At 36.2% G+C, this 25,514-nt stretch overlaps 1 protein-coding gene across 9 annotated transcripts; it reads right to left on the reverse strand.

Annotated features, from left to right (window-relative positions):
• Nucleotides 1-2,962: 2,962 nt before the first annotated feature.
• On the reverse strand, nt 2,963-22,490 carry LOC121256265. Of its 9 annotated transcripts, XR_005938958.1 has the most exons (8): nt 22,333-22,489; nt 11,722-11,860; nt 8,331-9,872; nt 7,300-7,337; nt 7,008-7,209; nt 5,998-6,127; nt 3,557-3,659; nt 3,054-3,231 (listed from the first exon to the last, which is right to left on the reverse strand). XR_005938958.1 is itself a non-coding variant. In XM_041157049.1 (7 exons), the coding sequence occupies exons 2-7, from the start codon at nt 11,854-11,856 to the stop codon at nt 3,166-3,168; spliced, it is 1,806 nt and encodes a 601-aa protein (XP_041012983.1). In that variant the 5' UTR covers nt 11,857-11,860; nt 22,333-22,490; the 3' UTR covers nt 3,054-3,165. The 9 variants fall into 9 exon arrangements, 7 of the variants coding, with proteins under 7 accessions (XP_041012952.1, XP_041012983.1, XP_041012935.1 ...); XR_005938963.1 differs by lacking the exon at nt 5,998-6,127; XM_041157049.1 differs by lacking the exons at nt 3,557-3,659; nt 5,998-6,127 and having other exon boundaries at nt 8,331-8,402; nt 8,580-9,872; nt 22,333-22,490.
• Nucleotides 22,491-25,514: the final 3,024 nt, after the last annotated feature.

Genomic DNA, 25,514 nt, shown 5'->3' on the forward strand with positions numbered 1-25,514 from the left:
GAAATCCTGAAGCACGTACATGGCTGCCAATTTGAGTTCTAAAATTTAAGCGATTTTGTGTGCGAGAATATGAAGACATTACGGTTTCTTTCCTACCCTATTTAAGCATATCATTAGCACGAAATAGGGGAGTTCAGAAGAGAGGAGACAGCTCAGTTTGAAGGAGGAAGATCTGAAATTAATTTCCATGGCCACTGTTTGCTTTATTTTTCTCTTGAGATTTTTGTTGTCCATTATATTTATGGGTAACTAAATTCTCAAGTAGGGCTAGGGATGAACTTGCACATTAGATGATAATTTTAATTTATTCTTGATTTATGTATTTGATTTTTAATTACTAAAATTCTTTTGTTTTATCATTCTCAATTCACTGTTATGTTTTCTTCTCCGAATAATCATAGAATTTATTCTGTTTATAGATTCAGTCATGCTTTTTCTATTGAATGGATTAGTTCTTTGATTATGTTTGGATCAATTATTTATCTATATTGATTTAATTCTTTGCCACAATATCGCTTCCTGAATATATTGTCGTCGTTGGATTTTCTCAATAGTGATAATAATTTACGTATTTTAAAAATAGTGAATGATTTTTCAAAGGATTACATTTGGTTTAATCTTGGTTTATAAATCTATACCTTCTAATTGAGAATATAGGAATTGAGTTTCCAATTGAGTTACTCAATGAATCAAGAATAATTAAAATACCATATTTATGCAAGGGATTCCTGACGTTTTCATGTTTGTTAAACTTGAGTATTTTTTCCGTTAGTCACTTTGCTTCACTTTAATTTATATTTAAAATTAATCTTTGTTCTCTATTAATCATTTAATCTATTTTTTTAGTTTCTTTGTTTCTTCTACAATTCTTTTAATTTGTTTATCTGTGGAATCGACACTCCAAAGCTGTGCTACAACTACCACATTATTCTTTGAGCGTAATCACCCTACCATTGGGTTCAAATGATATGACCTGTCAAGTTGTAACTCTTTCTGTAGACCCACTTCAAATGATACACATTAGCATATGTAAAACTTCGCTAAATTTAACTTTGTACTACAGTGTTCAACAAATAATATAGCCTATCTGAATTTTTCTTCAATTTCTCAATTACATCGGACTGGACATTATAAATTGTAAAAATAGTACATTTTATTTATTTGAAATAATTGAATAAATTCCATGAAATAATATGAAATTTAAAATTACACTTTCTTAGATATGTTATGTATTTAAAACTACCATTAGATACAAATGACCGCTACATAAAAATTATCTTTAGCAAAGATGACCCATTACATGACAAGATGGTATGAAAAAATAATAAATATGACGGTTGAATTTAAAAAATATAACCATTGAATATGTAAATTGTAATGTATAGAAATACAAAAATAAAAAATAAAGAAATTACTTTAATGGTTTAGCTAAATTTATAAATAATCCAACGTGGGATGCATAGGAAATAGATTACAAAAAATAGCCAAGATGGATTTTGTATCTAAGTTTCAACTACAAAATTAAATAAACTGATGCCAATGCTCTTACTCATGTTTTCGCACAATAGATCATTCATCATAAGCTGAAAACTAAAAAAGAAATCTAATAGTGATCGGAATAAAAATCATTATCTCAAAAAAAAAAAAAAAATCTGTCACACGTATAATTTCTATATAATTTCAAAAGATCAATTCTCTTTGTATTCTATTAAGACACCCCACCATTTTATTTTATTTTATTTCTACATTACTTTATTGACCTATCCCTAACCCTTTACATTCTAAAAAGACCTTTCACTGTATTATCTTTACTATCCCAATAAATCGATTCGATTTTTTGACATTAAAATTAAAAAAAAAAAAATTGAAGACGAAAATAGGCTACCATTTTTTTTTTGGGGGTACTTTAATATTATAATGGTTAGTTGTGATCTTTTAGACTTTCGTACCGTTTACTGTTCTATTATTTTATTATTACTTTTCTAAATAAAGAAAAAATATTCATCTTATTATAACTATTGACTCATATTTATTCATTTTTTTTAAAATAAATGTGCGGCGATTGCGTACTCTATGACTGCAAATACTATTTCTCTAATTTTTTTTTTCTCCTGTTTCGGGGTTACTAACACTATCTAAAATGAATCATGTTTAATCTATCCAAGTAGAATATGGTGACAAACTCAAGAAAACCAAACAGTAAATGATTTATTTTGTTTCCATTAGAATTTACCACTGTCGATCGATTTTGTACAAGTCCTCTGGATACCATCTCGATTTTTGTAAGTTTTTTTTCTCCTTCCCTCTCTAAGTAGGTAAATCATGAGGCCCATCTGTGTTGTATCAGATATTCATGTATGGGTGAAGATGGTTTTATATAAATGGAGAGGCAGAGGTATGACAAATGGCATTTATTCCAAAACATATAAATGAACAGTAAGCTGCAAGCAGGTCTGGAACTGGTCTAACCTATTTCAGTTCGGCCTGCAACGTATCACAGGGGATTGTTTGTGTAGAGGCTTCACATGCAGCTGAACATTGTACTACTGAAACTTACTCATTGGACATGTAGAGATTGCCTGAACTATAGAGCCTTGGGTAACAAAGAAATAAACACATTTAGCTTCGTTTGTTTTTACAATCATTCTCATCTTATTTTATCTCATCTTATCTCATCTAATCATTACAACTTTCTCAAATTTTCACACAATAAAATAAACAATTCAAATTTTTCAAATATCAAAACAAAAATAATTTTAAAAAATAATATATTCTAATTATATTTTATTAAACTTTTAACTTTTATCTCAACTCATCTCATCTCATATACGAAAACAAACGAAACCTAATACTTCTTAGCAAATTAAGTGGATTTGCAAAGCAAGAAGGTACAATGAAACCCATATAGACCACTGAATGTAATAAAAATTGCTTATTAGTAGGTCTCTGTTACACGTGCAACAATGCAATTTGGAAATCATATACGACTCTGACTTGATATGGTGTAGACCCAAGCTTTGTTTATCTCTACATTCAACTGGCACAAAGATATGTCATCTAGATAAATTAATAAATAAAAGTGAAGAATAGATTGATACAAGGTCCAGTTTTAAAAAATTGAATACACGTTGGCTTTTTAACTTCTGAAATATATGAGAATTGAGTTTAATGACTACCCTGTGCTTTTGAGATGCCTGTCAGTATAACGTTCCCCAAAGAATGCAGAGAGACCTGCAAAACATTCACAACATGAGCCCAAAAGTTTGTTTCTCGTAATATTCAAAACACAGCAAAAATGAGCTCCATAAAAAGGTAAAGAGTTAAAGGCGAATTTGGTAAACATCATTCAATCACGCTTTTCTTACACTCATTCAATCGTATCTAGTTATTAAAGTACCCAACAAAGTCAATATCAAAACCATGAAATTGGGATGAAGGCTGTGCTAAGATAAAGGGTGAATTCACTGAGAATGATAAAGATGTTTATATGCTATGAAGAATATGTAACCACAGCCTATTGCTTTCTAAACAGAGATCGAGGAAAAATTTGTCTTACCATAAACTCCTGTAGAAAATTGAAACAAATTTTCACTTAGGCCAGTGCTTTTTCTTTTTTTCTTTTTTTTTTTTTGGGTTGTTGCATACACTTCACGAACTCACTGCAAACAGAAGGAAAAAAAAAACATCTTTAGAAAAACTGTGAAGAAAATATTCACTTACAGAGTACAAAAGAACATGTAAATTCTTCATGGAGGAAATCTTTGAATGTTGGTGTAGACAACAAAAAGCATGTCTTCTAAAGTTATAGAAGTGGTAGCACAATTTTTTTTTACAAGTACCTCAGCACAATTTGAAGGCTCTGGAAGGGAAAAGAAAAGGGGAAACAGACATGGATGTTATAAAGGTTTTCTAGTTGGAAAATGTTTGGTCCATGAAAAGAATTACAAAAAACTACCTTACAAAATGATGTGGCTTAACAAAATTTGAAGGTTCTGAAAGGGAAAAAGAAGAGGGAAAAGGGAGAGGGAAATTAGAAAGGTTTTCTAATTGGAAAATGTTTGATCCACAAAGAGAATTAAAAAAGCTACCTTATAAATGGCGTGGCTTAACGTTATACGTTAAATTGTATATGTACTTTTATGATAAAGTAGATTAGACATATCATATCAAGCTATGTCAGTTTGTAAGGTTCTTTTGTAATTCTTTTTGTGGACTTAACACTTCTCTTTCTAGTTTATGAAGCAGAAAATGGGCTATCTAGATTAATTGATGCAAGACTACAGAGCACAGAATATATATACAAGTATGAGTTTTTGTGTGAAGAAACAAATTACGGTACCAGTTATATCAATTGGAGAGATGTTTCTCACTCATGTCATAACTGATTTTGATTTATTGCTTGAAAGTATATACAACTACATAGTCCAAAAACCACTGTTAGGATGCCCGTTTCACAAGGTTCTACCACTGCAATAGAGAGTTGGAGCGCATGACAAGGTCCACTTATGGTGATGAAAACTTTTGTGATTGGGGTTAACGGGCCCTATAACCTTGACCACCTATACTTTTTTAAAAACACTATTTATCATCATTTTTATCATTCTCTCAACATCCCTTGAGGTGGTGTGAAATGATTGGTAAACAATTGAAACACAACATTTAATAACGTATCATGGCATGGCGGGAGGATAATGATAAAAGGGATGATGAGTAGCATTACTCATGATTTAATAACGTATCATGGCATGGCGGTGCCTGGAATCACACACTGCTGCCGCTGCCTCCTTAAACTTGACCACCTATAATTTCTACTCAGATAAAGAATCTTCATAATTAATGTATATTTTTTAGAAAGAATACAGTTCCTCTCCAAAACTGTCTAAATTGGATGATCCAATCAAAGAAAGATAAACACAATATGTGGATCCAACAACATTTAATGTTGTCAGTGTGACGGTCTTGGGTAATGTAGACCCCATATGTGCATTTAATATTGTGTTTATTTCTCTCCAAAATGGACCATCAAATTTGGGTAGGAAATATAGAGGATCTCAATTCTCTGAAATAGAGACCATCAGATGGTAAGCAAGAAACCAGCAGGCATGGCAAATGGCTCGTTTGGATATTTAGAATATCTCAGTATATCTGTGAATAGTAGTGAAATGATTTGAGTTAAGATGTTTTATTGGCTTGTGGGAAATGAGAGAGAAAAATTGAATAAAAGCATTATAAAGTTAAGAAATTGTTTGAATATAACTTTTTTAAAATTTTTTTTTTTTTTTAAATTTGAAAAGATAGTGTTTTTTTTTTTTTTTTTTTTTTTTTTTTTTTTTTTTGTGTGTGTTTGAGAAAGTTGTAATAATTAGGTAATGATTAGATGAAAAAGTTGAAGATTTGAAATTGAAAGTGTTTTGTGTTTAAGTGATGTTTAGGAAGGAAATATATGAGAATATTTGATAAATATATGAGAATACTTGAGAAAAGTTGTGTTGCCAAATGGAGCCTAAGGGTCCTTCACGGGCATTTTATATTGTGTCTATCTTTCTTCGAATTAGACAATCAAATTCGCATAGAAAATTGGAGAAAATCTAAATTTCTGAGATATATCCATCAAAGAATATGGATGATGGTATACAAGGAAACCAGCAGAAATGGCAAATAACTACAGGGTCTTTCATGAATTCTTTATTTGACTTTGTTAATTGATAAAAACAAATGTATTTGATGCCCCGCCCAAGAAAGAGACTCCACATGACCTAGCAACATAGCCACAAACCTAACACCACCATTGCTCTACATTGTTACCTCTCTAAATCCTAAAGCACCACCACAAAAAATGTCAGCATCATAATATGTCAAAGGTGAAGGTAAAGCCTATCGAAGTGTGGGCATAAAATCAAATCCTGATAACAGGAACACTCATATTCCAAAGCTAAAAAAGACCATAGTTTATCTTCATCTCCGAAATGAAGCATGAGGCAAAGAATCAAATCAAACCCCACTAGTGTTTCAGGACAAGGCTACAGTGGAGACCTCATCAAGCCAACGGATGTTTTAATCATGGAAACTCAGTTGCACATGTTGGAAACAGCTAAGACATCCTACATATCAATCAATGGCCATGGAGCTAGAAAGAATTGAAGAAAAGTCAAATTCCATTACTAGGGCATCTTGAAAGAAGAGGAAGAAGCTCAAATTGTGAACATACCACAGAGAGGAAAAATGTAATTGAATAGTTCCTTGCCGCAGGAGGGAGAACAGTACCAGGTTGGTGGTGTTGTTTAGATAAGAATATGCATATAAGGATAATAGAACTAGGCCGCTGGATGTGGTGGTCAGCCATGATGGCTGAAATTTTGGGCCATAAGAAAAAGAGGTTACAATGTACTTTTAAAAATATTGACCAGTAGTTGTAAGGCTTTAACAGAAGATGTTAATATAAGAGTTTACTTGTCACAAACTTTAATCAATGGTTTAATAGTTCATATTGAGAATGTAGAGACTAAACTAACACCTACGTACAAAATGGGAAAAGGAAGAATGTACAACCCTTTTTTTTTCTGCACATTCATGTTATTTTACTCTACAGATTTTTTCTTTAGTTTTCTAGCAGTTGTTCAGAAACAGCACTACCAATAAAAACCCAATTCATCATTTATTGAAGAAAAACCAACAATTTTGTCTGTGTAAAAACCAAAAAATAAAAAAATAAAGCACTCCAAATTTATTGGGGAAAAAATAGGGCATTGCCTAGAGGCTAAAAGAGCATTAAAAAAAACAATTCATCATCTCTTTGAACTCCAAAAAGAAAGGGGGTAAAGGGAAAAAAGTAAAAAATTAATGTTACAAAATAAACTCCAAAAATTTAGGCACTCCATGAGAGAGAGATAGAGAGAGAGAGAGAGAGAGAGAATTTAGGCACGCTTTAAACATTAGGTGCTACAAAATGCATGTCATGACCAAATCCTACTTTTATATGAAAAGTCCAAGGATAGTGTCGTAAAAACCTTAGATATTAACCGCATGGATCTTCTGGGAAGTACTTTACGGGCAATGTGTTTCGAGCTTCTTAAAATCTTTGCATCAGGTTTAGGATAGGAACTTTGATCTTCTCCATCTGTATGTTTCCTCTTTTTAGGAGGTTCTTTAGATTTGGTGTCATTAGAGCTTAAGCATGTCCTTTCGACAGAGTTATCGATTTGGGAGCATCTGAAAGAAGCAAAAAGAGCTGCGCGCTCAGATTACCACATTAAATATAGAAGTACAATAACAAGAACTTTGGTTGAGAAGAGAGATTACTCTGAGCACTCCTTTCCATTGATTATGTTGCTCCTATCCTGCAAACAAAAGAGTCTCGTTAAATATTGTCAATGTGATTGAATGTAACATGCAGGAAACATAGATCTATCTTCAGAACCAAGAGAGTGGGTATGTGCTATACTTAGGCAAAAATATATTACTTCACTGTATTGAAGATCCCTTCCCACATCTCTGTGGGCGGGTTGGTTTCTGTTTCTGTGCTTGTATGCATATGTATAAGAGAGGAGAGAGAAGCAAGGGAAAAAAGAGAAGACAACAAATACCAGCATAAATCACATGTTATACAATGAATCCCGAATTTTATGCCACATTTTCAGTTAAAATAAAAAATAAAAATAAGAAAGAGAGAATTTCAATCAGTTAAAAAACAAAACAGAAAAAGCATTTGCACTGTGAAACATATCACAAATATCCTTTTACCATCAAACATAGACAAGTGGCTAAAGGCAATAATATTAAATCGAGCATCAAATAAAAGAATCCACCAAATGCTAACCAGTATATACTAGGCAAACAAGCAAGAAAGAGGCGAAGAGAAACTATTGATTATAAATATACTGGCCAAACATTCACTCTCTACCATGTCTGTTATAAAAGAGAGGAAGAATATATAATTGACTCAACACAAACAGTAGAAAATTAAGGAATAGAAAAAAAAAAAATTATTCAGGTTAAAGTGAGATCAATGTAATTCTATTCCTAAGTGAACTTAACTATCAATTTAATTAAACATCAAACTGTAGTATTTGCCTGGTATGACATCGTATAATGCATCAACTCATGAGTAATTTTATCTCTGGAAAATATGACTTCCAATAAAATTACATATAAACAAGACATTAGAATTTTAAAACAGACGCATTTAAAACATGGTATACAGAATTGCAGCTGTTGTATATCAAACACTCAATCAAGATTTAGCAGCAGACACATTATTCCTCTCTTCCTCTCTTTTGCTTTGGAGGAGGATGAGTTGAGGAGTATAACCATGTAGAGAAAACAAACCATACCCATTCTTCAAAGGTTGTTGGCGAAAGATTCCTGTAAGTTTCATCATTAAGCTCACTTGAGTTGGCCAATCCACCTTGTTCCTTTTCTGTTTTGTGCTCTAGATCAACCAAATCAAGAGAGCCACCATTTTCACAAGGTGAACATGATGCATCTTTACGGCAACTTGCAACTTCTGATGTTGGCATTTCCATAGAAGCACTTGTTGGCGAAAGATTCCTGTAAGTGTCATCATTAAGTTCACTTGAGTTGGCCAATCCACCTTCTTCCTTTTCGGTTTTGTGTTTCAAATCAACCAAAACCAGAGATCCACCATTTTCACAATGTGAACATGATGCATCTTTACAGCAACTTGCAACTTCTAATGTTGGCATTTCCATAGAAGCACTAGTTGAGAATCCAGGATATACCACACTAGGAGTCACAAGTCTACAACTGTTCTGGAGACTCGAGTTTTCAAAATTTTCATCACCGCACTTTGAATTTTGATCCTTTAATGTGAGATGACTTAGTGGACCATCAAATATTGGTTTGATAACAGAATCACCATTTTCACAAGATGAACATGATGCATCTTTACGGCAACTTGCAACTTCTGATGTTGGCATTTCCATAGAAGCACCAGCCGGGAATCCAGGATATATGACACAGGGATTCACAAGACTAGAACTATTCTGCAGACTTGAGTTTTCAAAAACTTCATCACCAGGCTTTGAAGTTTGATCCTTTAATGTGAGAGAACTTAACGGACCATCAGAAATTGGGTTGATAACAGAATTACATACTGACTTTAACTGTGGAGTGACACTGACATTTGAATCAAGGATTACAGTACACTGATCTTTATCACAGGACTTAGTAGCAGAATCTATCTGGTCGTGCACATTGAAATTGGGTTCAGATGAGACATGCATTTGATCTCTCTTCAAAGTCTTTAACTTATCTACGCATGGCATTATTGCAGAGGACGGTAAAGATGCATCACATTTATCTGGTTGTTCAAACCCCAGATGATCATTTTCTGTCATTCCCAAACTTGCAGAAGATCTTGTCAGTACATGAGCATTGTTAATTTGGCCAGGCTCTATATTCAATATAAATGAATTGTTCATTTCTATATCAGTCTCTCCAAATTTCCCAAGGTCGCAATGAAGACTTCGTGACCTATCCCTGTGAACACCCTCAGAAATGTAAACCTCATTTTTCAACCTCTTAGTCCAATCTGATGGGCTTGAATTCAGATCAACATGAAGATTAATCCCCTCTTCTGACATGACATAAAACTCAAAAGAAGGGGAAGGAACGCATGAAGTTTTCATAGATGGCGCAATAACATTTTCTGCAGGACATGCATCAACATTCATCTTTCTACAATTTATCCCAGGCACATTCTCCACTGTGCCATCTCTTGCCAAGCCCAATCGTGTGTTATCAAAGCTTTCTCTCAGGGACTCTCTATGATTAATATCACTTCTATCACGTTGGACAACAAGCTGAGAGGGTGACATCTCCTGAAGATTATACATTAAACCACGTAAGTCATCCTGCATACGAAGACGCAAATGAATTCTAACAATGTAACAATGAAACATCTAATAGATAGAAACTCTTGTACAAGCAGGGAAAAAGGAGCCCAACTGTAGGCATTCTCATCTTGCGAGGCCGCTCAGAACACCCAAGAGGCACCTATTTGAAAAGCTGAATCAGTAAAGTAGTATCATTGTCAGTTTTCTCTTTTTATTGGCACGTCACACAATTACACAGTGGGTTCAAAGGCAAAACCTCATCCTCCATCAAGTTCTTACAGGAAGATGAGGTGCAACTTGAGCAAGCTGTTGGCACAATGTTGTTTCATCATCTTGCTTACTTTTATGAAGATCTGCAGTCAATATAACTCTGCGATGTCTGATACTTGATGCTTCCTTTCAAAGTAAAATGGAAAGAAGATGCAATCCTTTTGTTAAGAGACCTATGATGGGTTAATTTTGTACTTTTAGATTTTAATAAACGATATGTATAAAGAGAAGCTAGATACCATCTCTGGCAGACTCTCTTATTATCTATATTGGTCTCCATTATCTAACAATTTTCTAATATGAGTATCGGGCTCTAATTTTCTGTGAGGTCTTAAAGTCTAGCTAACCCTTTTTTACTAGTAATGCATCAATCTGCAACTTTGAAAAAAAAAAATCTTCAATCCTCCATGAGCAAGAGTCAAATTTCTGTTTTGATTTACTGTCTATGGCGCAAAGGGCATGGAGATGTAATGGTGAGGCTTCTCTTGGAAGAGATCCACTATTTTAATACAACCCCAGCAAGACCCTTTTTCTTTCTTTAATCAAATTCCAATTTATGTGACTAGTATATGCTCAAGAGCAAACCAAACACAAAGTCTAATTCCAATTTGTGTTTGACATGTATGTATGGAAGTATATTATATAAATCGTGATCCACTGGGAGATGGTTTTACAGGGCATTAAGTAGGAATCAATTCAAATAACTTTAACAAGATAGGCATGAAGGACCATGATGAACACCTAGGTAGTAAATTGACAGCGAGTGCTGACTGTTAGTGGGCATAATTTGAACTTCTACATGTTGCAGTCTAAATAGAGGCCAGAGAGTATCTTTGGTAGGCTTCTTAATCTTTCTCTCTTGTTCAGCGATTTTCCTACCTACTTGATGAATCTAATTTTTTTTTTTTTTTTTTTTTGGGTAGGTAAGATAAAATTTTATTCAATCAAGTAAATAGGCATAGCCCAAGTACACGAGAAGTATACAAAGAGAATACCTAGTTACAAGTTAGGAGCCAGAAAATGATAAAGAAAGTTATGAAAGCTAGCTCCATTGAATAAACTAATATTCAATGGATCTTCCAATGATAAATCCTAGAATATCAGTTGAAACAATCACAAAGTAGGCAAAATCAACTCTAAAAAGCTTTTACTATTGGGCATCTATCAAAAAAGTTATCAAACACAGAAAAACTCAAACAACTCATATGCAAGCAAGCTCACCCAATAACCATGAACTCAATGTGGGCCTAACATATGAAAAAAAACAAAACACAAAAGAAACAATACGTAACTGCAATTGAATTGAAGACCTTACATGCTGCCATCTTTTATTTTGAAAAGAAAAGCACATATTTTAGTAACTGCCATTCTCAAAACCTTAAGGAGAAGAAAAAAGTGCAATAACAATGTAAATAAAACAAGTCCATGCTAGCAGTTTAAAACAATCAGCTAAAATATGGAATATGGTCCACATAACGAAAAACAAAATGATAATAAACATTACCACATAACAGCTGAAAAAGAGATAAAAAGGTTCTGGCTTCCCTTCATATGTGATTTACTTTCGTCAAAGAAAAAAATAGCTTGAAAAGAATACCTCTAAGTAAGAGATTAGTAATGTTGCCAATCCTGAATGTGACCTATTAGCAGGCAACCCATACTTTTTGCACAAACTTTGGAGCTCTTTCCTTGAGAGTTTGTGATAGGAATCCTCATTTGTCTTATTTGCCATCTATCTGGACTTGAAGAGTCATCATGCAAGAACAAGGATCCAAATCATGGACACATCACTCACTTTAGAATGTAAGATTTGCAGAAAGCACTTCTTGAAGAACTTTATTATATAAGGGAAACAAAATATAAGTAAAATGCATGGTTTACACATTAAGTACCATCATTGACTTGAACTCCTTGTTACTTTTAAATATCACAACAACTTAGATATGTTTCTCCAAACAATGCCCTCTGCCCTTGCATTTTTACATCATGTCTCCTTCTTTAAAAATGAGAACTGCCGGTCCAAATGTTATACTCATTTATTGTGATAGTTGTTATTTAACGCTCTTATCAAATAATGTGATCAAGCACTTAAATAGCCCCTGCTACAATATACAAGCAATGCTTAATGATCAAAGGTACATGACTGTCATATTTGGAAATGTGAATATATTCATGTCTTTGCCTATGCACATAACAGCAAACAAAAGAGGAGCGAGCGAGAGAGAGACTGAGAAAGGATCAAACTATACTTGTTATACTGTTGAGTATATATGTATATACACACTATATTTCACACAATGGAACAGGTGCTAAAAGTTCATTTTGTTAATTCGGTATTGCTTATTAGTGCATGGTATACGACACATAAAGCACATAATTTGTAGCTACATCCCTACCAATAAAAAAATGTAGATACCATCTTTTTTCTCCTTTCCTTTTTTTTATTAGCATCGGGTGTCCGAAGCAAAGTCTCGACCGATACAGGGAGTGCAAAGGCTCTCAACAAGTAGCTTCCTACAAGTGCACCTCAGGTAATTCAAGCAGGAATTCCCTTAGCCCAATGGCCCCTAGAAATAGTTTGCACCTTGGGGTTTGAAGTGTAGATCTAGAGGGAGCATATCACTAAGACCAAGGCTCTTACCACTTGAGCCAACCCCTAAGGGTTGTAGATACCATCTTTCTATGAGCCCATTAACTTATTTGTAGTGAACTCTAAGGCTGGGTTTGGATATACAAACCTCATCATCTTATCTCATCTCATCATTACAACTTTCTTAAATTCTCATACAAAAATATAATAAATAATTCAACTTTTTCAAATTTCAAAATAAAAATAATACTAAAAAATTATATCTAACAATATTTTATTCAACTACTATTCAAAACATCTCATCTCATCTCATCTAAACTGTCTATCCAAACACAACCTAACCCTCCTTGTGTGCTTTTATTATTATTATTTTTATACTTCTTCAGATGGTCATAGTTATTATTTGGAAGATTACCTTTTCATGTGGCATGTTACTATGAAGTAGTAGTTAATATTAACCTAAAACACCAAGCTCATATGTTATTAAGATAACATAATAATATGTAACGCCCCAATGGAAGACCCAAACCACATAGCCTATACTCTAAAAGGACTAGTCAATGATATAATTGGAGCCCTATTGGAACCTTATAAAGAGCAAAAACTTCTCATTCCAAATCAATGTGGGATCACATATACCACCTACCCTTATCCTTATCATATGTGGTATTACATAATATCCTCATTAAAAGTCTGATGTCTTCTACTCCATTGAGGGAATTATGTATTTTAGTTGATTAACTTTCACCTTGAGGTGTTCTTCCTCAAATGTGTGTGTGGTTGTGTGCATGTGGGAGTTTGTATGAAAGGGATTGAAAGAGACACTAAGATATTGTTCTAAAGTTAGCTAAATGTTCGCGACACAAAAAGTTCTGTTTGGATAAAGGATAAGAGTTTTTACAATTTTGTTACCTAAACACTTCCTACAATTTGGATAGTATGTGGACCCTACAATATTACATGTTGAACCTGGGCAGTGTGGAGCCCAACATTATATAAACTGAAGTCCATATCTAGGGTCAATATTTCTCAGTCTAAAATGTAGAAAAAGTCTGTACCAAAAACTTATCGGTAAACCTGATCCCAAGTAAAGTGTTGCTTATTAGACAAATTTGATATCCACCGTACGCTGTTCGAAGGCTTAATAAGAATCCCAAAGGTATCCTATATTTTATTTATTTATTTATTTTTTTATTTTTTAAAAAAGCAGGTATAGATGGTATGCTAAGCTATGTTAGTGTGTATCTTTACAAAGTCCCACATTGGTTTAGTAATGCTCTTGTATAGTCTTTGGCCTCCAATTTATAGGCCACCTTGTATAACACAATTGATATACAAACAGAATTGATCATTACAATTCTAACATGGTATCAGGGCCACTACTCTGATCCTTTTAGTACAAGTAGTTTTCATCCTTCTCAACATTCTTCCGTTGCCTCTGTCTTCTACGGCTGAACCATTCAAGTGTTGCTCACTATCGTTAGATAGTTACAATTGCTGTGAGGACCACTACAAAATTTCCGAATCATCGTGCCTGGAGCTCTGTTTTGCTCATGCGGTATATCGTTGGGAAGATCCCGTTGAGACCGACTCAACGCTGGCAAAATCAGTCAAATCAAAGCTTGCACGCACCCCCACTGTTAGGGACCCCGGTCTTGTCCCTAACACTAAGGACCACAAGCTCGTCTTGGTGTGAATGGTGATCGAGTGACCTTGCCAACTTGCTTGGCCTTCCACAAAGGGATGGTGTTTGGGTGATGGAATGATGAAGATGAAGATGATCTTGGGTAGGCTAAGTGTTTAGGGAAGGCAAATCAATGTGGGCAGCTAGAGACTTGTTCTTGAGTGAGGTGCCAAGATGATGGAATGGGGAGATGATTATGGGTGTTTGATACAATGGGGATGGCTTGGGGGTTTCCCTCGATGTTTGGGCCACTTGGATGGATATTAGGGTTGGTATGGTGAAGTGTAGCTAGGGTTTTGTGAGATGGCTAGGGTGGATTTTGAGATTTGGAAGAGTTGGCTTAGGGTTGGAATTTAGGATAATGCTAGGGTTTGGGAATGAGATAGAAGAGTGAGGCTAGGGTTTGGTAGCTAAGGTGGACGGATTGGGATTGACTTGGTCTTAGGAAGATTGGCTAGATTTGGTTGGTTTAGGAATGGATATGGAAAGTTTGTAAGATGGAGGGAATCTTTGAGGGAAGAGGGGAATTTGAATTTAAATTAAGATGACAAGTCAATAATTGACTTAAAGAGGTTATAGGAAGAGTGATTTAAGGAATTGAAGAGGATTTGCAATTCTTTAAATTAAAGGATTTGAATTGGAATTTGAATTTGAATTTGAGGAACTCAAGACTCCTAAAAGGAAATAATTACCTTATGGAGTCTTGAGGTGGACGGCTAGGGCTTATGTGGATGATGGGGCTAATTATGGTAAGTGACAAAGATGGGAATATGGGAGGCAAGATGGGTTCGGCTAGGTCAATGGGTAAGATGATGGAAGCAAGACTCCTAAAAGGGGATAATTACCTTTTAGAGACTTGGAGTTGGCGCCTAGGGTTTTAGGGAGGTGATGGGGTAGCCGAATATGATGAGTGGAGGGTATATGCTAGGGTTTTATGGAGGTGATGGAGGCAAGGTAATTTATAGAAAATGGACTAGGGCAAACAATGAAGTGGTAGACTTTTATAGGTGGCAAAGATCAAATGGATGAATGGAATGGGTTGTGGCCGAACAACACAAGAATGTCTCAAGAACAACACTAGTAATTCTCAAGAACACAATAAGAACAATGCACATAAACTAATAAGATCAAATGATAGAAAATGGAAGACGAGATGGAATGGAAAATACTCATAAGATTAATGGATCCTTAGGGATTCACGAATTGCACCCTAAAGATGAAAAGAACAAGATAGATTGAACCACGTCTATTCACGAATTGCAAGGTGTGATCCTCTCTTGGGGGATTCACATATTGCACCCCAAAGAGCCCAAGTGTCTGGCATCGATTATTGATCTCCTAAACAAAATAATCCTCCTCTAGAGAATTTGCCAAAAGATGTAAATGCAAAGACTAAAGGTCCTATTTATAAGGATTACAACTTGGGTGGGCTAGGCATGCCCATGGCATGAGCCATGGGCATGGATGACATTGCTGGCCTGGCTGGCATGGCTAGTGACTTGGCCATGGGCCACAAAGCATGGGATCCTACCACCCACGCACCACGCACCACGCATGCCTCACGTCACTGACGTCAGCCGTAGTCTTGTCAGCAGCCACGTCAGCAGTTGTCCACATCAGCATTGTTGACCGTTGACCCTTGATTGTTGACTTTGACCATTGACTTTGACTGACTTTTCCTATCTTGGTGTTTTCTGCATATTTTTGTGTGTTGATCTCATTTTTCCAGTCTATTTTTGCATATCTGGTCTCATAATGGCTCAAAACAATGAGATTCTTCATCTTATTCATGTTATATTATATGGTAAAAATTATTTGGTGTGATTGTAGTCTTTTCATAGCTTTCTTAAAAGCCGTGAACTTTGGTTCTATTGCACGGGTGATTGGACAAAGCTAGTGCAAGAATGAGATGAACGAGCAGAACAATTTCTACAGCACCTTCTCAAATGGAATAGCCATAATCACCAGATCCTTACTTGGATGCGCAACAACTCCATTCCGACTATCTCCAATCTACTTGGTAGCTATGATGATCCTCTATTTGCTTGGACCATGTTAGCCAGGCGTTATGCTACTCCTCATGGGTCCAGAGAGTACCAACTTATGGTTGAGTTATATCAGCTCAAATAGAAGCCTGACCAATCCATCAATGACTTCTTTGATCGTCTTTGTCACATTTGGAATCAGATTGATCTCTCTGGCCCACTCTGGAAGGATCCCACTATTGCTGACATGTATGCCATTCGTCGTGATCGACATCGCCTCTATCAGTTTCTCATGGCGCTATAGGATGAATTTGAGCCAATCCCTGGTCAACTACTTAATCGCACTCCGACTCCTTTCCTAGACATTGCTATTAATGAGCTAATCCGTGAGGAAACTCGTTTCCATACATTACAGACTCGGACAAGCTCAGTGTCTTGGCTACCACTCGGTCGGTTTTCTCCTCTGACCAACCTCGACAGCCTAGTTCTAGAAAGCATGGTCCTAGCAACCGTCGCTCCAATAAGTTGTTTTTTCATTATTGTAAATGTCTTGGCCATGTCATTGAGACCTATTACCGTTGTAACAAGAAAAGAACTCCTACTGCTGCTATTGCTAGTTTAGACACTCCTCAGGTTTCTGAATCCATTAGAGATGCACCCCAGTCTTCTGGATCCACCGTCACTCTCTCTACAGCTAACTTGGAAACCTCCTCAATCAAGTCCTAATCTGGTCTAGTAATGCATCATCCTCCTCTGCTCTTTCTATTCTGCCTGGTAAGTCTCTCTCTTGGCTTATGAATTCTGCCTGTCACAATCATGACACCTTTATCGTCCTTGTTCTCTAAAATACATTATGTACATCCACCACTTGCTATACACACTACCAATGGATCCACTATGCTTGCTCCTAGTATAGGCTCTATCTCCACATCCAACATTTCCATTTTTGAAGTGTTTCATGTTCCTAAACTCTCTTATAAATTGATGCATGTGGGGCAATTGGCTCAACTTGGCTACCGTATTATTTTTTACTGCTTTGGTTGTATTGTGCAGGATCCACGGAGGAGACAAGCACTTGGGACAGGCCCTAGAGTGGAGTGTATGTTTCCAATGAGCACTTTGCATCTTACCTCAGTTCCTCCTTGTCTACCCGCTAGTGTTTTCCTTCACCTTCTGGCACTCTCGATTTGCTCATGCATCCTCTTCCCAAATACACCAGTTAGTTGCTCGAGGTCTTTTAGGTTCTATGTCCCAAGATACATTTGACTGTATTTCTTGTTAGTTAGGAAAACACATGCTTTGCTTTTTCACAGTAGTGACTAGTGAGTCAGTGTCTACTAGTATTTTTGATTTGCCACACTGATGTTTGGGGACCAGCCCCCTTAACTAGTATCGGTGGATCTCATTACTTTGTTATATTTATTGATGATTTCACTCATTACAGTTGGGTCTATCTCAAGCACTCTTATTCTGGACTATTGCATTTTTATAGTAACTTTGCAAAAATGATTGAAACCCAATTTTCTAAATGTATCAAAATTTTTCAATCTGACAATGCATTTGAATACAAACAATCTGCTTCCCAGAGTATCTTGCAAACATATGGGCACTATCCATCAAATCTCCTGTCTAGACACCTCTCAGCAGAATGGACGAGCTGAATGAAAACTTCGTCATATCCTTGACATAGTTCGGACTCTTCTCCTCTCTGCTAAAGTCTATGCCCCATTCTGGGGTGAAGCTACCCTTATTGCAGTTCATACCATTAACCACCTTCCAAGTTCAATCATCTCAAATCAATCTCCATATGAGCGTCTATTTGGATCTCCCCCGGACTATCAACACCTTCATTCCTTTGGTTCTACTTGCTTTGCCCTTCTTCAGTCTCATGAACAGACAAAGTTAGAGCCACATTCTCGCTTTTCTTGTGTTCTTGGCTACAACGTGTAACACCCCGCTCCTCACGGTAAATAATAAAGTCACTTTTAAAAATTATCAAGAGCTGGAGTGCTACTACTAACCTTGACTCAAAAATATTTTCTTATTACTTGCGCCAGATACAAAGATTCTATATAATAAATAAAGTCGTTTCGTATTAAAATACTGAAATCATAAATGAGAATGCACATAAGCATTTATTAAAATTTCTCAAAGTCCATGCCATAAACATAATAACTTAAAATCTCTACACATGATCTACGCCACTGTGACGCCTCCTTGGACTAAGTCTCATCCTGCAGCTCTACCTTCAAAAATATTCTAACCTAGAGTGGTTTAAAAACATAAAATCAAACTACAATAAGTCGACAACTCAATAAGAAATCCATCATAATGTAAATATATTTAACATAAAGTTTTTCATAAAATATTTCATGCTGAGAACTTAAAATCATAATTGTTTATACGTATGCTATGACATGCAAGCATGATTTAACTTGGCTTATCTGACTTATCTAACTTATCATACTGGCCCACACACTTAACCCTGTGTGCAAAGTTGTGCACCGGCCCCACATCTTGCCACCGCAAGGGGAGCCGCTAATAATATTTTAACATACCATGGTTGACCACGTTTAGGTCCGTAGCTTGCACGTCTACCCATAAATTCACATTGGTACCATGCATCTGAATGGAGATCTGATTTACTGTTCTGAGCTTATATTACACTTGATTTTATGAAAGCATGCAACGTGAGATGCATAATACATATATAAATATAATATGCAAAATGAAACATGATGAATGACGTGCTTGCAAATATCATGACATGCGTGGTACGTAAACACTGACTTCCAAAGAATTGGCTTTAATAATAATATATATAACTAGCTAAGTTATGCTGATCCTAATTTATGAACAAGCTACTTATCTTGTAGTATTGCTTTCTAAAATTTTCGATACAAAATCGATCACGGTGCTAGACTGGGAGGTTTTTGGGTTTTATAGAGAGATTTGGGAGAGGGTGACGATCAGTTTGAGTTGACTCGGTTAATACATGTAGTGACACTAATTTGCTGAACACTCAGTCGTGATCATCTAAGAAGGAGTTTGAATTTAAAAACATGATCTAGTAGTTCATTCAATATAGGATTTACAGTGACTGAGACTGTGTAGAGGACTTTAATTAGTGATGATTTTAAATTGAAATAAATTTTTAATGGCCGATCTTTAAATTTTAAAAGGAGTCTAAGACGTTCAATAAATAATAAATGAGATCTAACCTAGTTATTGAGCCTAGTTAAAACTTCTAATCAACCTCAATAATTTATAGCTCATGGACTTATCCAATATGGCCCATTAAATATAATTTAGGCCCGATAAAAATTACCAATATTCCAGCCTAGAATTATTGGGCCGGGTTGTTACACGGTGAGACTCAAAAGGGCTATCGGTGTTATGATCCTATTGCTCATCACCTCCGCATTTCCAGTCATGTTTTGTTTTGGGAACATCACCTGTTTACTAAGGTATCTACTTATAGTCCCTCTATTTCTCAATCATCTGCCTTAGAGCTTTTTCCAGATCAGCAATCCAATCATTCTCCGCCTGTGTCCATATCCGATGTTCCATGCATTCCACCTACTCACTCTTTGGACACTCCTAGGCCAGTATCTCCGTCTCTTGAGCTGCCTCCCTCTTCGGCCCGGCCTAGGGATCACACAACCAACCTTTCCCTTCATCATTCTTCTAGGGTAAGATCTATTCCGACTCATCTAAATGATTTTCATTGTTACACTGCCCTTGCTACTTTGCACGAGCCTCACTCCTATCGTGAGGCATCCACTAATCCATTATGGCAGGATGCAATGATTGAGGAACTTGATGCATTATTTAAGAACTATACATGGGATCCGATTGATTTGGCTCCTGGAAAGTCTGTGATTGGTTGTAAGTGGATCGATAAGATCAAGACTCGCTCAGATGATTCTATTGAGAGGAATGAAGCTCGACTTGTTGCCAAAGATTTTAAACAGGAATATGGCATTGACTATGAGGAGACTTTTACCCAGTTGCTCATCTCTCCTCTGTTCCTCACTATCTTGGTTGTTGCGGCCTCTCGTCAGTGGAAGCTCTTTTAGATGGATGTCAAAAATGCCTTTTTGAATGACTTTTTCTAGGAGGCTACATGTGAAGAGGTCTACATGTAGCCTCCGCCTAGTCTCTCTCATCCACCAGCCAAGATTTGCCACCTCTGTTGTGCTCTCTATGGCCTTAAGCAAGCCCCTCGTGCCTAGTTTGCAAAATTCACCTCTACGGTTTCTCACTTGGGCTACTCCCTTAGTTCCTATAACTCAACCCTCTTCATTCATCGTTCTGAAAAATGTCTCATTTTGCTACTACTATATGTGGATGACATAATTATTACTGGTGTTAATCTTAATGGCATTCAAGAACTTAAGGACTTCCTCAATCAACAATTTGAGATGAATGATCTTGGTCACCTCAGTTATTTTTTCGGCTTGGACATCACTTCCTCAGTAGATGGGTTTCTACCTCCCCCAATTCAAGTATGTCTCTGATCTTTTGTCTCGAGCTTACTGACAACAAGGTTGCTGATACACCCATTGAGCTTCATGCACATCTGACCCCCTCATGTAGGGAATTATTGTCTGACTTCACACTTTATCGACAGTTGGTTGCCAGCCTGGTTTACCTTACAGTCACTCGCCCAGACATTTTTTATGTTGTGCATCAGGTGGCCCAATTCATGTCTGCCCCTCGAACAGCCCACTATACTGCTGTCCTGCGCATTCTTCGGAATCTTAAGGGCATTCTCTTCCACGGTCTGCACTTCTCTACTCAATCTCCACTAGTTCTTCGAGTATACTCTGATGTTGATTGAGCAGGTGATCCCACTGATCGTTGTTCCACCACAGGTTACTGCTTCCTTCTCAGTTCCTCATTGATCTCTTGGCGTAGCAAGAAACAGACTATTGTCTCTTGATCCAACATTGAGGCCGAGTATCGTGCCCTGGCAGACACCACCGCTGAACCTCTTTACTGTGACAATCGAAGTGTCATCCAGATTGTTCATAATGATATTTTTCATGAGCGGACCAAATACATCGAGATTGATTGTCATCTCGTTCATCATCATTTGCTACAGGATTCTCTTTAGTTACTCTCTATCTCCTCTCAAGATCAGCTTGCCAACATCTTTACAAAGTCTCATCCTACAGCTCGGTTTCGTTACTTGGTTGACAACCTCGAGGTGGTTTCTCATCCACCTTGAGTTTAAGAGGGGTTGTTAGTATGTATCTTTACAAAGTCCCACATTGGTTTAGTAATGCTCTTGTATAGTCTTTGACCTCCTATATATAGGCCACCTTGTACAGCACAATTAACATATACAAAATTGATCAATACAATTCTAACAAGCTAAACTAATTTGCTCAACTTTTACCCTGATTTTATCAAATGGGATACACACTTACCCATAAACAAAAGCGTCCACTCAAAAAACGAACACCCTTGGTTTGACGGCTGAGAAAATGGGAAAATATAAGAATTCATAATTTGAAACCAATATATGATTTTTTTTTCCCAAAATTAAGTTCATATTTCCTTGGAGAACAAGAAACCAGGAAAATGAGAAATCCATTTACCTATTTTCTTATCGTTTCCCAATCATAACCCTCCTTTTGGCAGCTGAGAAGACGTAGGATAATAAATAAAATACAAAAAATCCCGAATCCTAGTCTCTAAATTGATTTCCTTAACATGAAGTTCAAAAAACGTCTAAACAAAATTGAAGTATAACACACAGTTGTGAACAATTATCGATTCTTCCGAACCAAGAAGAATCGAGTAATAGAAGCAAGATTTTCTTTTGTGCACCTACATTTTCCTAGTGACCAAACAGGGGGTCAAACGATTCATTTAAACTTTTTATCTTCTCGGTACTGGTAAAAGAGAACAAGTGGGAAGAAAGATCAGGATGGGATGTACCTGCTCGGAGATTCGCCAGGAAAGCAGCTGAGAATGTGCCGGAAACTGCAAGAAAACTTGATTATAGAGATATAGACAGAGAAGAGTTGAGACTTGAGAGTCGTCTACGCTGTGCAACGGGTCTCAAAATCTGGTTTCGTTTTTCTTTGGTGTGAATGTGATTCAGACGGAAAACGATGCGATAAATGGCTGTTTTGTAAAAACAAGGGATATTAGGGGTTAGTCTCAGCGTGCACATTTTTAAGTGGTAATGTTCTACGGTAAAGTGCACGTTAGTAATGTACTGACACGTTGATTGTATAGTAATCAAAGGTTTGAAATAATTGTCCAACAAATGGCTAATGGCTATTAGCTGTAGCCGAAAAAGATTAGTTGTACCGGTGAAGGCGAACCCATGGAATTGTAACTAATCTTAACGCTTAAGAGTTTAACAAATCAGGAGGAGCGCATGGGATGAGGAGCGATGCTCACATCACACATATTTTATATTTTTATTATTTTATATTTTATTTTATTCTTGAAATAATATTGGGAGCAACTCCTGTTTTGGAACATCCGGATCACACCTTACGTGTCTCCAAGTAAAATGACCAAAAAACCCCCACAACAAAACACAAAACCCATCTTGCTCCTCTATCCCGTGTCGCCCGAGCCCTCCGTCCCCACCCCTTGCCCATCCTCTCCCCCCACCCCCACCACCTGCCCGTGTTGGCATCCTCTCCCTCACCCGACCTCAGTATCCTCTCCCCCACCCCCACCCAGCATTGCCATCGTCTCCCTCACCCGTACCCCCCGTAGGCCAAATGAGAGGCATGGTTGAGCATGGACAGCTGAGGGAGGTGTGATGGAGCTGGTGGTGGCTGAGGGAGGTTCGAAGTGGCGGCTGGAGCCGTGGGTGGCGGTGTACTGCTCGGTAAGGGGCAGACCTCGTATGGGTGAAACCCATTTCGGGAAAGAGAGGAAGAGGGCTGTCGTGCTCGACGGGGCTAGAGGGGAGGTCAAGGGGGTTGGTGGTGCTCGACGGTAGGGCTAGAGGTTGACTACGGTGGCAGTAGCAACGGCAAACCATGTAGGAGAACCCATTTTGGGTTTCGCATGGGGGCGTTACGCGTGGGGGCTTCCATGGAGGTTTGAAGGTGATTGGAGGTTGCCGGCGCAAGAGAGAGCCGATGGTGGTGGGGGGTGGCACTGTAGGTGGTGCACGGCGGGGCTGGGTGAGGCAGTGAGCCGAGAGAGGGAATCTAGTGGGGGAGAGAGAATTGGGTGGGGAGGGGAAAATAGACGCCACGTAAGGTGTGTAAAGAGTGCAATACTACATAGGCTGATGTATAGTACTACTTTACATCTATACACTATATAATTGTTATAAAAAAAATTAAAATAGGTGTGATGTGTGATGTGTGGAGATAATAAGTAAAATTATTCCATATGTATATGTCAAATTTTATTTTTAAAATCAGTAATTTGATTTTCATCTTGTAAACATGTTAGTTAAACTCAAAAGTAATTTTTCATTTCAGATTCTGATCCCGTTTAGATTTGGAAAATGTCTCATCTTATATTATCTCATTATTACAACTTTTTCAAATTCTCACACAAAAACAATTCAACTTTTTTAAATCTCAATTCAACTTTTTCAAATTCTAAAATAATAATAATATTAGAAAATAATATTCTAATAATATTTTTTTCAACTTTCATCTTTCATCTAAAACTATCTCATCTCATCTTTGAATCCAAACTAGCCCTATAAACTTATAATCAATTATAGACGTTATATTGAGAAGTTAACATTTACAAAAAAGATTTTATAAAAATAAACTTCACAAGTTAATCTAGTAAGACGCAATTCATTAGATTTTCTTTGCGGTAAAAAGAGATCTCTGGTGAACTACAAGAAGTTAACTTAGCATAGGGAAATACTAGGGGTGACACCAGATGTGCATTTTAAATATGCACACTAGTGCAAATGGATTTCTTTTCAATATTTTTAAGAAAAAAATTAAAAAAAATACAAACTCACAGTTACTTCTTCAACTATAAAGAAAAAATAAATAAAATACACGAATGGTTACATTTAGAGTCATACTATCATTTTTCATTAGTTTATTAGTTTATGAACTTTTTTATGAACTTTATTTGGCAAGATCTCTGTGTGAACCACACCTCTCTTTTCGTAAACACAAAAATATTATATATCCCTACAATGTGGATTCTAAAACATTTATTTAATTTTTTATTCAAGACGCGAGTTTTAATTTTTATTTGTTTATATATGAAATCCAAACTTTAAGACCCGTTTAGATGTTGAGTTAAGTTGAGATGAGTTGAGTTATTTATGAATAGTAATAAGTTAATATGATGGAGTGAGTTTTGTGAAGCCCACTTAAGATAAGTTTAGATGTATTTAGATATTATGTTGAGTTTAGATATATTTATGGAAAGTTGAAAAAAGTTGTAGGTCTCTCGTGTAAAAAGGTATTAAGTTGAAAAATGTTGTGGGTCTCACGTGTAAATAGGTTTTGAGTTGAGTTGAAATGAGTTTAGTAATTTGAGAGTTTAGTTTTTGAATGTTAGACTCAGTTTAAAATTAGACTATACTAAGTTGATCTTAGTTCAATTCACTTCCAAACGAGACCTAAAACTCGGATAAAAAATTATGAAAGATTGTGACTTGAAATCTGTATTTAAACAATAATTTTTAGAAATTTCTAAATTTAAGTCGCCTTGTAAAATATTCCCTTTAATTGAATTATATTTAAAGTTGATGATCCAATTGCGCAATTTTGTTTTTAAATCACAATAAACTTGCATTAATCATAAACTTTCATCAACACAACATGATGCGTCTTTAGCTAAATTATGGACCAACATATTAGCTTTCCTATTCACACAAACCACCTGCCATGGCCTGCCTCCCTTAATATATCTTGGTGCTTCTTCAATTAGGGTATGAACTCATATTTTCCTCTGGTCTGTTTGTCATTTTGCATTAGTTTTCTTTTAGCCAAATTTGCCTTGCTAGGAATCCAATATTACATGCTTTTCATAGAAACAATTTGACTACATTTGGATCATTCATGCACCAAATCCACTTCAAAATCTTTTGTCTAGAAGTCAACATAGAAGATTCCCTTATACTTCTTGCTTCTAACTGCTTTTTTAGGTGGTAAGCACTCTTG

Source organism: Juglans microcarpa x Juglans regia, chromosome 1D (assembly GCF_004785595.1).
Source record: "Juglans microcarpa x Juglans regia isolate MS1-56 chromosome 1D, Jm3101_v1.0, whole genome shotgun sequence".
NCBI classification, from domain to species: domain Eukaryota; kingdom Viridiplantae; phylum Streptophyta; class Magnoliopsida; order Fagales; family Juglandaceae; genus Juglans; species Juglans microcarpa x Juglans regia.

What these genes read in the sequence shown, in the direction of transcription:
- LOC121256265 (XM_041157001.1), bottom strand. Translation starts at nt 11,856, where the DNA reads ATGGCAAATAAGACAAATGAGGATTCCTATCACAAACTCTCAAGGAAA. An exon ending in TACTAATCTCTTACTTAGAG is followed by an intron (nt 9,873 to 11,721) that starts GTATTCTTTTCA and finishes CTTCGTATGCAG; the next exon opens with GATGACTTACGTGGTTTAAT. An exon ending in CAACAACCTTTGAAGAATGG is followed by an intron (nt 7,338 to 8,330) that starts GTATGGTTTGTT and finishes TTTTGTTTGCAG; the next exon opens with GATAGGAGCAACATAATCAA.